This window comes from Danio rerio, chromosome 19 (genome assembly GCF_052040795.2).
Source record: "Danio rerio strain M-AB ecotype USA chromosome 19, GRCz13ab, whole genome shotgun sequence".
Taxonomy (NCBI): Eukaryota; Metazoa; Chordata; class Actinopteri; order Cypriniformes; family Danionidae; genus Danio; species Danio rerio.
The window spans coordinates 14,227,501-14,242,627 of record NC_141039.2 but is presented as its reverse complement, the minus strand read 5'-3'; the positions used below and the strand labels follow the sequence as shown (position 1 = coordinate 14,242,627).

At 33.7% G+C, this 15,127-nt stretch overlaps 1 protein-coding gene across 66 annotated transcripts in view; it reads right to left on the bottom strand.

Annotated features, from left to right (window-relative positions):
• The window catches only part of rims2b (regulating synaptic membrane exocytosis 2b), a 254,049-nt gene that overhangs the window by 79,756 nt on the left and 159,166 nt on the right, over nt 1-15,127 (bottom strand). For 58 of the 66 annotated variants that reach the window (XM_087294683.1, XM_087294651.1, XM_087294695.1 and 55 more), the window contains 5 exons: nt 13,855-14,008; nt 10,966-10,992; nt 9,173-9,241; nt 6,522-6,657; nt 221-307 (listed from right to left, as the gene is read on the bottom strand). In XM_087294683.1, the coding sequence (XP_087150809.1) occupies nt 221-307; nt 6,522-6,657; nt 9,173-9,241; nt 10,966-10,992; nt 13,855-14,008 (473 nt within the window). The remainder of the gene's footprint in view (nt 1-220; nt 308-6,521; nt 6,658-9,172; nt 9,242-10,965; nt 10,993-13,854; nt 14,009-15,127) is intronic. The other 8 variants (NM_001443208.1, NM_001443209.1, NM_001443211.1 and 5 more) reach the window with 1 other exon arrangement.

The window sequence follows — 15,127 nt, the reverse complement described above, 5'->3', positions numbered from 1 at the left end:
GTCAGAGAGAAAGGAGGAGGATCACGCTGTATTTCTATTTCTACGGATTCCACTGTGCTTTTTCAATGTGTAAATGAAAAAATGAATCATGTACTGTGTATGGCAACATTCCCATTTATGTTCCCTAGATCAGGTTTAGATCTGAAAACATTTAAGGGCACAATGCACACAATGGGGGTATACTATCTGTAACAGGATACAGTAAAACATGGATGTATACCTGTCTGGTGAGTATCTGTCTTCAGACAAGCGATGTTGGGGGCCATAATGTGATGGTCCTCCTCTCACACCATGGTCTAAACTTCGACTGAAGAGGAGGGGAGAAAAATAAAGTTCTATTATTACAACCTGCAACTAAATTCTCATTGAAGAAACATAATAGCCAGATCTACTTCTTTCTGTTTGTGGATATGAAGAGCTACGCAGGTACTGGGCTCCACTATTGAACGACATAACAGATCTAACATGGTTACAAAAAACAAGACTATATAATAAACTATAGCCGGCGTGACCAACCCTGTTCCTGGAGATCGACCTTCCGGTAGATTTCAGTTGCAACCCATATCAAACACACCTGCCTGTAATTATCAAGTGCTGGTCAGGTCCTAATTAATTGGTTCAGGTGTGTTTGATCAGGGTTGGAGCTGAACTTTGCAGGCAGGTCGATTTCCAGGAACAAGGTTGAGCATCAATGTACTATAGACTTACTGCAGTTATTCAGAAGACAAACAACACAGTCTGGAAGATGCATTCATCATTTACTCACTCATTAAATATATTTTGTTATTTCGAACAACAACAATTTTGAAGATTTTCATTTTTATTAATGTTTTTATCTTACTATTATAGTTATTTTACTTATATTAATTGATTCTAAGAGCTTTTGTATGGAACAAAATCAATGCCTAAAGTCTTGAATTAAAAAGCTTGTTGAATATCACAAACTGAAAAAAAATAATACACCGTATTAACAAGTTCTTGCATTTTAATGACTTGAATTCCAGGGTTTGTATTTTTAGGTCCTGAAATTTAACATATCTGTTTATTTAAGCTGTGAATATTTCAAGGAAAAATATTTCAAACACATTTTCATACTTAAAAATTTAATAATTCATATTCAATTTTCAGATTTCACTTACAAAATATTCAATACCCTTTAAAAATACGATGTATAATATTCAAAAGGTCATTTTCAGTTCATTTTATTTCAGTTCTAATATTCGCTTCCATAAATTCAGTGGATCAAATTCGACTGATAAAATTCAACTTTACATCCGGGAACTGCAGGAGAAGCAATAGATTGCAGAGTGAAGATCGCCAGCTGCTCTAGCTTTCACCAGCAGGTGGAGATGGAATAATGTAAGATTTTTAACCCAGTAAACAGGCGAGAAAAAGGCTAATAAAGGCAAAAAAGTAGCATTTAATTTTAATATCAATGCCTTGGAAAATATAAATAATAAAAAGTATGAGTAAAATGAGTAAATGAGGTTTTAGTCATCTATATTTGCCCTTATGTAACGGAAGCCAGCTGGTGATCGCGTAAAGCAGACTCCTTGGATCCAGGGACAGATTGTTCTGCAATCTTATCGGAGCTTGTCTCCCATGCTGGCTCGTTACCTGCTCGGACCGGTGCGGTTACTTGCACATAAACCGTCTTTTGATGAATATGATGTTAAGGGCTAAGAACAATTACGAACAAAGATTTTCAAAACCAGAGAGATTTTATGAGAATGTCACAAAACAGTTTACTTGGAAATGTTAAACAGAGTTCAGGTATGATTTAAGGTTGGTTATGGATGGGGCGTCTGATTTAAAATAATTTAATATAATGTGCGAATGCATTAAAGGAGCGTCTTCAGTTGTTCACACAGAACCGTCTAATATGGCATAACTATAAGGAGTAATGTTTGCGCTGTTTAAACGCAGCTATGTCAGGATTGGGATAGGTTATACATTTTCATCATTTAAAAACCTATAGGCGAGAAAAAGGTATGAACGCAAAAGTGGCAATGTCGCAGCCAATGATAAGTAATAAAATGAGTCGCCTGTGGTTTGATAATAGGCAGTTGTAACTGACTTTAATTTGTTTTCAGTATTAAATTAGAAAACCGTTATTTATAACTTTGCAGCGACCGTTTGTATTTTATGATTAGCAATGTTGATATTTTTTGCAGTTATTAAACATATAAACTTATTTAAACTGGTTTAAATTTAATATAGTTGTCACTTGAGCTAGTTTCATAAGATTAATGTTTAGAATGCGTGGTTTGACATGCGTGGTTAAGGGGTTCCTGCAAAGCAGCTCAATGTTCATCCTCATGTGGTATAACTGAGCTTTAATCGCCATCTACTGTAGAGAATGTATTTGCTCATTTATTCTATTAACTCTTTTTTGCAAGTCTGTTTTATGATTTCACAAAGTCAAACCATTATGTTTTTATTTTATATTTTGAGATGATCATATTTAAATAAACAATTGCTAGGGTAGCTAATAGTTTCTTTTTTATTGTTTTAAAAAAATCAGTAGCCTATAAAATCATAATTTTTGCTTGACAAAGTTATTAGTTTAGGATTCTGGATGCATTTTTGCTGTGTTGGAAACTCATAAGCTCACACTAATCAATTATATTATCAGAAATGACAGATATAAGAAATCCATTAATATTCATCACTCTTTTTACAATTATACAAGCAATTTCTCGCCGACGTCAGCTCCACTTTCGGACATGGTAAACAGCCAGGTGTTATTCATATAAGCCCAAGCATGACATATGTCATGATTAATATAATAATCGAAACACTCTTGTAGGCTATTCTTATGCTTGGCCAAATGTCATGACTTTCACTTTCATTTTACATTATTATGCACACGCCCAGATATCATCTGAAACTTTGGAAGAATTCCTATCATATATTGGCAGCCATCCAGCATCTCTTAATCAGTTTGATATGCGGCGCTGGCTCTGACCGGCCACCGGAGCTCGCGGCCACTCGTTCGAATTTGTCGTGAGCAAGCCACACCGCACATGCATAAAAACGTCAATCATTTCATTCATTCATTAATTCATTCATTTTCCTTCTGCTTTGTCTCTATTTTAGAGGAAAAGCGATAATCTGGACAAACTAAAGACATTTTGCAAACGTTTAACCGTGAAAAATCGGAAAAAAAAGAAGAGAAAGACGATACCAAAGTGATAGCTAAAAAGGATAAATAGAAATATTAATTTAGAATCACGGATGACTTATTTAAGCGCAATAGCCCAAATACATGTCATTAAATAACCTAATAATAATAACAATCATAATTTAAATAATGAAATTATAACCTATCCCAATCCTGACATAGCTCCGTTTAAATAATAACTGAAGACGCTCCTTTAATGCATTCGCATGATAAATTATTTTAAATCAGACGCCCCATCCATAACCAACCTTAAATCATACCTGAACTCTGTTTAACATTTCCAAGTAAACTGTTTTGTGACATTCTCATAAAATCTCTCTGGTTTTGAAAATCTTTGTTCGTAATTGTTCTTAGCCCTTAACATCATATTCATCAAAAGACGGTTTATGTGCAAGTAACCGCACCGGTCCGAGCAGGTAACGAGCCAGCATGGGAGACAAGCTCCGATAAGATTGCAGAACAATCTGTCCCTGGATCCAAGGAGTCAGCTTTACGCGATCACCAGCTGGCTTCCGTTACATAAGGGCAAATATAGATGACTAAAACCTCATTTACTCATTTTACTCATACTTTTTATTATTTATATTTTCCAAGGCATTGATATTAAAATTAAATGCTACTTTTTTGCCTTTATTAGCCTTTTTCTCGCCTGTTTACTGGGTTAAAAATCTTACATTATTCCATCTCCACCTGCTGGTGAAAGCTAGAGCAGCTGGCGATCTTCACTCTGCAATCTATTGCTTCTCCTGCAGTTCCCGGATGTAAAGTTGAATTTTATCAGTCGAATTTGATCCACTGAATTTATGGAAGCGAATATTAGAACTGAAATAAAATGAACTGAAAATGACCTTTTGAATATTATACATCGTATTTTTATAGGGTATTGAATATTTTGTAAGTGAAATCTGAAAATTGAATATGAATCATTGAATTTTTAAGTATGAAAACGTGTTTGAAATATTTTTCGTTGAAATATTCACAGCTTAAATAAACAGATATGTTAAATTTCAGGACCTAAAAATACAAACCCTGGAATTCAAGTCATTAAAATGCAAGAACTTGTTAATACGGTGTATTATTTTTTTTCAGTTTGTGATATTCAACAAGCTTTTTAATTCAAGACTTTAGGCATTGATTTTGTTCCATACTTTTGTTGCTGTTTTTGATATTTCTATTTATTCTTGATTTCAGTTTAGCACTTATTCTACATAATACAGTATTAAACAAACTGTTATTACTGTCAGGTTTCTGTGTTCTCCTTGCCATGTCTTCCATGTGCTTTTGTTATGTCATGTGATTCCTCTGTTTTCCCACCGTTTATTTGTGATTGTCGGTTCCATCCTTGTTTGCAATTAAGTTAATGGTGTCCTGTGTATTTATACTCCCCTAGTTTTGCTTATGCTGTGGTCACACTAGAGTTTGAGAATGCAAAAGTCTGTCATTTGGCGCTGTGAACTGAGTCAGGATTAAATAAGATGATTCGAAATTTAGAAAAAAAAAAGCAAGCAACTGGTCCATCATTAAAATTTATGTACACAGAGGTAATGTTTTAATCTTTGATTGGTCTCACGCAAGTTCACCAAGCTTGGATTTTGCAATGCAGCGAACTCCAAAAGTTGTAGCACAAACTTGTGTTGCCTTGCCTATAAATAAAAAAAGTCTATGGGGGCGAAAAGTGCAGTGGTTTAGTCTTGAATTGTCAACATCCTGTGTTTCTGTTTCCTAACTAAGGGTTTATAACTAAATAGATGTGTTCTTTTGGAGAGTGCTCATGTGACTATTCATTAATTTTTTTCAGCTTAGTCCCTTCATTATACTGGGGTCGCCACAGCGAAATGAACTGCCAACTTGTCCAGCATATGTTTTACGCATTGGATGCCCTTCCAGTTGCAACCCATCACTTGGAAACACCCATACACTCTCATTCACACTCATACACAACGGACAATTTTTAGCTTAACCAATTCTCCTGTACTGCATGTCTTTGGACTTGTGGGGGAAAAACCAGAGCAACCGAAGGAAACACACGCAAACATGCAAACTCCACAAAAAATGCCAACTGACCCAGCCGAGGCTCAAACCAGCGACCTTCTTGCTGTGAGGCGACAACACTACCTCTCATGTGACAATTACATTTCTTTCTTTTTCTCATTTACATTTTAGTTTTATACTTTTATTTGTACTTTATTTCAATGTACCAATATTGTTTTATAACCCTTAACCATGAAAAAAGTATATATTTTTTTACTTCAGATAAAATACAATTGAAAAGTTTGGCAAAAAGTTACAAAGTTTAATGTAATAAGAAAATATCCTTATTTACTTTATTAAAAAAATAGGTAAAGATTTCAAAGTAAAAATTTGATATTTCAAATCTAAAACAACAAATATTTTCCTTTATATATATTAAATATGTCCTTAAAAACAAAATACCAATCAGAAGGTGTAGAGATCATCTATGTTTAATATTTTAGATATAAGGCAATGCAGTGGCGCAGTGGGTAGCACATTCGCCTCACAGCAAGACGGTCGCTGGTTCGATCCTTGGCTCAGTTGGCGTTAGTATGTGGAGTTTGCATCTTCTCCCTGCGTTTGCGTGGGTTTCCTCCGGTTACTCCGGTTTCCCCCACAGTCCAAAGACATGCGGTACAGGTGAACTGGGTAGGCTAAATTGTCCGTAGTGTACGAGTGTGTGTGTGTGTGTGTGTGTGTGTGTGTGTGTGTGTGTGTGTGTGTATGTGTGGATCTTTCAAAGAGATGTGTTGCGGCTGGAAGGGCATCCGCTGCGTAAAAACTTGCTGGATAAGTTGGTGGTTCATTCCTCTGTGGCGACCCCAGATTAATAAATGGAATAAGCCGACAAGAAAATGAATGAATGAATAAATTTTAGATATAAGATATATAGCAAAGTTATTTGCTAAATCACAGTTGCAATAAATACATACAAATATTATGGAATATGCTCCTAATGTTGATGTGTGCTTTACCAGGAGGAGTTATCTTTTCTTTATGCTTGAGGGTTGACAATTATTGTTACTTACCTATATTTTTGTTTAATTCTGCCCTATTTTTGAGCTGAGATCATGCAATGAGTAAATAACTATTACAGCCATTGTTTAAAATTAACGTTAACAAGCTACTTTAAATACTGAGATGCCGATGAAGCACAACATTTAACAAACATTTTCTTACACTTTGCATTACATAATTATGGAGCATTGTTTCTATAATTATTTAGATTTGAAATGAAGTTTTGGAATATATATTTCTTGATATATTTATTTTAACGATAATGTGAAAGCAATCAATCATACATGTATGTGTGCTGTGCATTTACCTCTGCGGTGGAGGAACGCTGGGGGAGCGTGAGCGTGTGCGGATCATGTCTGATCGTGAACAGTGATTGGACGACATCACCTGCTCTGGTACAGACAGAGTAGAGCTCTGGAAATCCCTGCCATTGTGCCGGTAATCTGAAGAAAACACAAAACAACAAACATTCCAAAAACGGTGGACTTCATACTTTACTGGAGTATTTGTACTTTAGGAATTTCTTTAGTTTTACTCCACTGCATTTTTTTTAAAAATAAAGCTGAATAACAAAAAAAGGTAACACTTTATTTTGATGGCCCATCTGAGTATTATTAGACTGTCTGCTTAATTTCTGTTGATACTGATGATATTCAACTCACTACAAGAAAATTAGCAAGTACATGTTAACTTACACAAACCCTAACCCCAACCTAACAGTCTACTTATAATACAATAAGAGTTAGTTGCAATGTAACTTAAATTTAACAAACAGATAATCAAAATAAAGTGTGACCCCCCAAAAAAAGGGAGAAATCATCACTAGCTCAGAGACATGACAGTGCTGTTCAATTAGTGAATAAGCTTTCTTTTGTCAGTTGACCATTTCATAGTTCAACAACTAATTTGTAAATTTAACTGATCTAAAATAAAACTAATGGAACTAAACATATTATTTAAATCAGCGATTCTCCGATTTACTCAATTTCTAAACTAATCTGAATGAGATTTTATTTAAAACCTTAACACAATGTTAATGTACTAATAATGGTAAATGTTTTTACACGATTTTGTAATATATGTTACATTTTAGTAAAATGCATTTTAAAAATTGTATTTTTTCTTTCTAAATGTATTATTTCATATCCACTTTAATTTAATGTACTCATGTTTTTATAAATAGCTTTAATATTATTGTATATGATATGCTTTGTTATTTTACTGGCTTGCACACTTGGATTATTCTAAATTATGAGTATGATAAGTCACACTTATACAATTTTCTTTTTTTTTACAAAAAGAAAATTCATCCTCACTACATTTAATACAGTGAGGATAACTTTTACTCACATGGGTCATTTGTGTATACATCGTCCACCATTGTATTTTAAATCAAAGCAAAAGTTTAACACATGCTACCAAAAATTGCTATTAAAATAACAAAAAAAATCAAATAAAATGGAATATTACAATAATTAATTTTTAAAAGACTATATGGACTATATAACAGTCCATTTAGTTTTGTGGTCACTGTACTTTATGTGGTCTACTGCACTGAATGTAATTTGTTGATACCAATTTATTCAGGAACACAAAACTCAAGAAAAAAAAAAAAAATCCATCACAAAACACAAACATATTTGCCTTGTCATAAAGTGTGTTTGAGACAACGGTGAGATTTTTCCTTCAGCTTAGTTAGAGGGGGAAACTAAAGTTCAGAGTAATCTTCTCTCTGACAATATCCTTTAATTTGATTTGTCAATCAGCATGTGTAAACCCACAACAAGTCCATGTCCGCTCATGTGTACCATCAGACACTTACAAGATCATTTCAGAGACTATAGGATGTCATGACATGGATGTCATAGATTGTCAGTTTGTGGTCAAAATTATATATATATATATATATATATATATATATATATATATATATATATATATATATATATATATATATATATATATATATATATATATATATATATTTTTTTTTTTTTTTTTTTTTATGTTTAAAAACTTTAATTAATTTGCGTTTTTAAGAAACAGTTTTGACTTTGCCCTCCCTCACTTACAGTAGTCATTGACATCCATAGTAGTATTTTTATTATATTGCCTTTTTTGACTTTTGGATAGAAACACAGTAAATCAAATATTAAATCACTTTGGTTATGTGTTTACATTTTTTTTGTGTGTGGGTAGTATTACTTATTTTATTACACAGCTGTCTGGAATACTTGATTCTTATTAGTCAGTTCCAAGGTATTGTATGTTATTCTGATATATGTAACAAAGCTGAAACTAATAACAGACTCATTCAGATGTTCACATCCATATTTATATGCTTGTCTTTCATGACACCATTTTTTGACTCTTCGGCGCCTTCTTGAGAATGAATAATATGTAGGTTAGTGTATGCTCCATCAACTCCATTCAGCCGTTTTCATTTCTGCCAGTTTTGCCTTAAATAAATCATTATTAAGTTATTATGGCTCAGAAAAATAGTTTGAGTTGAATTTTTGCATTTTGGAGCAAGAAGCCATTTAATAAGCAGGATAAAGTACATCCCAGGGGTTGTTTTTGCAGAATAAAACCTTTCAGTCTTACGTTGTAGCGGATTATGTGATAACTTCCTGGATGTATCTTCCTTATGTATCTTATCAAGCTCACATTAAATTGGGTAAAATTGACAGTAAAGACATTAAACTGTTTCAAAATAATATCTTCAAATAAATGTTGTTTTTTTTCTATTTATTTAAGTATACTTTATGCAATCACAATTCACTCTAAAAGTCTAAAAGAGAACTTTTAGACTATTATAATAAAGCATTATGTTCTGGTTTTGCAACAAATGCACCTATCAAAAGCAATAAATATAATTGAAAAGAACTGATTGAAATGCTGTCAAGGGCGCTCAAGTACAGTGTGGTGCTAAAGCAGGGAAAGGTGACTTAGCTGTACCTGAGATCACACCAATCCCATCTTCACAGTCGTAATCAGAGAACTCGCTGTCACTGATTCTCTGTGACCCTGAGAGAGAGAGAAAGAGAGAGAGAGAGAGAGAGAGAGAGAGAGAGAGAGATCATGAGAGTCATAATGAAGAAAAAGACTCTCTTAACGTGAGGATCTGTTGTAATCCACACAACGAATCACGTGAGGTTTAAGTAATCTAACTACAGCAAATTAGCACAGCGGGCACACACTAACCAGTTACATGTTATCGTACAGTGTTAAAAAGGAGGCACCATGTGCTTTATAATTATGTATTTATATATATTTTTTACTTATTTAAACTTATTATATTCTGTAAGTGTTTATAGTGGTTGATCATTTTAAATGTTGCTAATATTTTACTTAAAATTCTGATATATTGACGTAAAATTTATCATTTTAAATTGCTAATATTAGTCAATTTTAACTGATTACAACTCTTACATTAGGTTTTCAGTGTCTTTGTTACATTAACCAACCTTAATAATAAGCATTCCATTTGTTATAGTTAATATTTGGTAAAAAAAAAAAAAAAAAAAGTAACATTGTGAGTTAACATTCAGTACCTCAGGTATAAAACATTTTATTTTACACTTTTAGCGTTTGCAGATAATGAATGACCCATTGATAAACACTGAAATGAACATATATAATATACTTACACACACATAAACAGGTATATAACCATGTTAAAAATATCAAATATGTCTTACTATGTAAATAACCCTAAAAATAAATCCCAGTATATAGTACAACTAATAAAGCTACCACAGTTTTTGTTAAAAGTTAGTTTTATTGTGAAAATAAATGTTAAAATATGCAACATACTTACTCAGCAGTGTACTTTTAAAAAGAATATGTATAATAATTAGTAAACAATCATACAGTAATTTTGCTGGGATTAAATATATATATATATATATATATATATATATATATATATATATATATAGGATACATTCTAATATGAGTTTACAATTATATTCAATTATTTTAGCTTTTAAAATTTAGCTTTTTTTATTTTCGTCTTCGGCTCCGATATTTCATTAATCTATATTGGATTTCAAGTATTAAATTAAAGTTTGTTATAGTTTTAGCTTTAGCTTCAGATTACTCATTAATACAACTCATTATAAAGCAACCTGGTCTAACTATACGACGTACTTCCTATGACGTACAATATAATTTACATGTACTCCACAATGCTTTCGTCATTAACCAAAAGGCTTTGGACGAGAAGCTATTTAAATTTTTTACAATTTTTAATGTTCTTATTTATCACCTTGTTAAACTAAAAAAAAGTGGTGAAACACACACAGATTAAACAAACAAAGTTCAGCCTAATAAAATAAAAAATACCAGCGTGAACCATATGTGATGTGGTGCAAGTTTGTTATTATTTAGATTAAACCCAGAATACTGAAACACAGCAAACAACAACCACACAAAGGTTTGTGGGAGGCTGGGAAAAGCATTAGCAGTCCACACACAGATCTGCTCAGGAAGGATTACCAACTATTTTCTGATGTTCTATACTCTAAATGGGTAATATCAGAAGAACAAGGGCAGAGAAGCTGTAAAATGAGGATTGGTGGCATGTAGCAGCAGCAGCAGCAGCGATGGCCATTGAGTCCATGCAAGCTGTTGTGGAATCATAGTATGAGGTGAAGTGAGGGGAGATCAACACTTTTGGAGAGTGTAGAGGACAGTCATAACACTGCTGGCCAATCACATGCTAGCTGGAGCAGGAGAATCAAAGTTACCTGAGTTGAAAAAATACGGGCCCTTGTCTGCAAATGTGTCAGTGGTGGACAGACAGTAATATTGTTTTGAAGGAAACAAAACATGAAAACGAGAAACATATATCAGCAAAAACAAACATACATAAAATGCTTTGTCTAAAGTTATAAAATAACACATATATAAGATTCAATATAAGTATTAGGGGTGTAACAGTTCTCTGTAAATACAAAAGGAATTTATCTCTATCCATGGTGTCATGATCACCAGCAGTCTAGTAGCTGCAGATCGCTAAAGGACTACAAATCGGCCATTTATGAACTACATTTTCAGTCATGCAACACACATACACCTGCTCCAAGTCTCCACTGATTAGACTCCCTCAGCTGATGCTGCTTCTGGACTGATTACTGCACTACATAAACAGCACAGAAACACTCGCTGTTGCTGAGTCTTGTTATCTTTTTTGGTGACACTACAACGCCTTTGTCTTGTTTTACCGTGTTTTTCTTCTTGCCTAGTTTATTTGTTAATTCCTGTTTGCTGCATGTCTTGTGACCATCTGCCTTTTATTTTGACTATGACTCTGGATTGCCCTTATACCTTATAATGCCCCTATATTGACCACTGCTTGCCTGACCATTCTAATAAACCTGCAGGTGGATCCTCACCCCTCTTGTCAGTCACATCCCTCGTTACACATGGCTCGCCGTGTGCTTTATATTGAAACTGTTTACGTGTCTGTTGACCTTATTATTCCACATACAAGAGAGTGCAGCCGTTGGAATTTTATTGGCCCTAGATTTACGGTTTCATTCACTTCCTTTGATGTTTAGCTGTAAAAACCACATCAAAAAAAAACACACTTGCTATGCTGATTGACATTGCAAACTTTAGATGTTGCACTTTCTTTTTCTTTTTATGTATTATGTATTAAATATGTAAATAAAAATACTATAAAATTAGTTAGTTAGTGCTGTTTATTAGTGATGTGAAGTTTGGATCATTTTACTGACTCGTACCTTTGAGATAAACGAATTGTTAGATCAATTTCGTTCACTTTGCCAAAATATTATTAAAATCTTATAAGTTGCTTCCTAAAATCATTTACAACTACACCAAACGTTGATCACACTACAGACAAGTCATAACTAGAATGCTATAAGAAAGAGAAAATAATTATTTATTGTTAACCTGTTTTTTTGTCTATGATAATGTCTGCTCACCTCTTCTGACAGGTCTTCGAATTTGAGTGGTTCGTTCACGTCACACTGATTAAACCAATGCACACAGTCTGAGCTGAAAGGAGCCATGATTAGTTCACCTTTCAAGTCGTCTGTTTTTTGAGTCATTCGTTAATCAAGTGACAGCATGTAAAGGGAGATGACCTGAACCAAGAATGATGAAAGGATCAAATCTTTTTCCGGCTCTAAATGCATATGATTGGCTTCTGTCTTTCACATGATGAACGAACGACTCAAACCGAGGACTCGAGAGATGAACGCATCAAATCTTTTTTCGGCTTTGACTGCATATGATTGGCTTCTGTCTTTCATGTGATGAACGAACGACTCAAACCCGATAGAAAACTTGAAAAAGGAACTAAACTTCTACTCCACCTGCACAAAATTTTAGGTTGTGTGCGAGATTTGAGGACAATTTAAACTTGATGAGAGCCAGGCTACAACACCTAAATTATAGTCTTGTTTCTGAATGGACAAATTTAAACATTGTCAACATCCATGACTTAATGAGTATCCTACCACAAGCAGTTGTCTATGAAGACTTAAGTGAACGTTCCAGAAATGATGAGTTGTCTTTTCCTAATTTGTGTGTAAGGTTATATTTCATTATTATGCGGTTTCAGTATCTGAAAACTGTTGTTAGATACCTGAAACGAAGTAAATTTTATTAGTATCTTTTCTATACTGTATTTATTTGTGATTTTACTTTTAGATTGACTTTTTCTTTACATTTGTTTGAGTGTCTCCTATATTGTTTACTTAATATATCATATAAAACCATGGCCATAAAAACGTGATGCTAACCGAACCATGAGTAAACCCCTAATGAATATCTAATGATATTCTAAGAATTTCAATTTAATTAAGGATATGAAAATAGTACAGCATAGACGAACATGTGAACTATTTTTTGGCTACATTCAAATTCAATAAAAGCTGTAATCCGATTTTCTTGAATAAAAAAAAAAACACAATATATATTTACACTACTATTTAAAATCTATTTTACTAATCTAAAATTACTATATTGGGGGTCACTAGGGGATTGTTGTTGTTATTAGTAGTAGTAGTAGAAGTAGTAATAGTAAAGCTATTACACATTACCATTTTACAGACAGATTCATTGAATTCATGAAGTGGTATCCACAGTATCATTTTTAGATTCCAAACTAAGGTTCTTTTGAATTATTTGTTCATAAAAAAAATCCTAAAATAATAGCTTTAAAATAATAATAAAAGGAAATGTTAATCAAATGTTTATCAGACATTGATGAGTGATGCAACAAATCCTGAAAGTTAAACTTTGAGCTTTCAATGCCTTAAACATATTCAAATAGAAAACAACCATTTTTAAATTTAATTATCATTATGGCATTACAGTGTGTACTGTATTTTGATAAAAATACATCCTTCTCAACATTAAAATACATTAAAAGACTACATAATCCCAAACTAAATTTAACACAGCTGGCATGCTGAACACACAATTATAGTGACTGACTGACATATAGACATGGTTTCCGACAAGACAAGTTGATTTGTACATGACTGAATTTTAAAATGTTATTTTTGCTGTTCTCATTGTGAAATCAGTTAACTTAATTGTAGTGTGAACAATTTAATTCATTATTATTAATTAATTTGTATGGGTGTGTTTTCTATACATACTCTGTAACCTGCGTGTTGGACTTTCTCCGTGTAGGAGGCGCCTCTGCATGTACGGTGAGGGGTTCGGCAGAGGCATAGAGGACACATCGTGTGTTTGTAGCTTATACCAGTGAGGTTGATCATCCAACAGCGCCGTCTCCAACTCTATCAGAATCTGCACACACATATAATTTACAGACATTTATCATGGCGTTTTGAGCCGAAAAAGTGCACCATTATACCATTTTAACTGCTCTTAACTTTGTTTTCAACAACTTCTTCAATACAGTAGGTTTACAACTATTACGTCTTACATTTTATCATAATATTTATCAGCTCATTTCTCACAGCATTTGAAACAGATTGTTTAAACATCTACAGTAGTCTCTCTGTATTCTTCTTAGCTGGGAACCTCCTCTGCTCTGGTTAAACAGTCACGTCTCTTGTTATTTGGTCTACTGTGTAAATCAGGTTTCAAAAAAGTGAACATTTTTACAGTTAAAAATGCTGAGTAATGCAAAAGAAGTGACTTTTTTTCATATATTTGAGTTAGTGCTGGGCAATGATCATTTTAATCACAATTGACTTGAATTAAACCGTGATTTCTCTTTCTTAGCCAAGAAGCCTGATAGATTAATTGTTGTGCAATGAAATATAGCGTTACTAACTGACAAGGAAACACACATGAACAGTATTTCTACATAATTCATTCATAGAAAGAACAGCCAGAAAGGGGAAATTGATGAATTTGTACTAGGCTTGGGCGTTATCCAAATTTTGACACCGACAAACCTCCTCCCTATTTTACCTCGGTATCCGGTATTGCCGTACATAATAAAAGAATTATGACATAAGGCTCAAACAGTGTCACCAAACTGTTGGCTTGTGCCCAAACCATTCAGAAACTGAATACCTTATAGGTGACCTTAGGTTCGTGGTCATCTGTTTTCTTTTTCGTATCAAAGATCTGCGCTGGATGCTCTCTCTCATTCACACACATACGCACGCACGCATGCACACACACAGAGAGAGAGAGAGGGAGAGAGAGAGAGAGAGAGAGAGCACCAAGCAACACACAGCACCACGCACTCTCTCATACACACACACAAACACACACACACACATAAACAGCATCCATGCAGATGCGCGAGTGCTTGGGAGCGATATTGTAAGACCGCGCCCCCGCTCCCTTTCAAATTACACCAGAGTTACCGACCAATCCCGCACTTAATTGAGAAATTTATTCCCGCACTGCAAGAAATCTGGTCGGATCCCACGACTCCCACGTTACAGC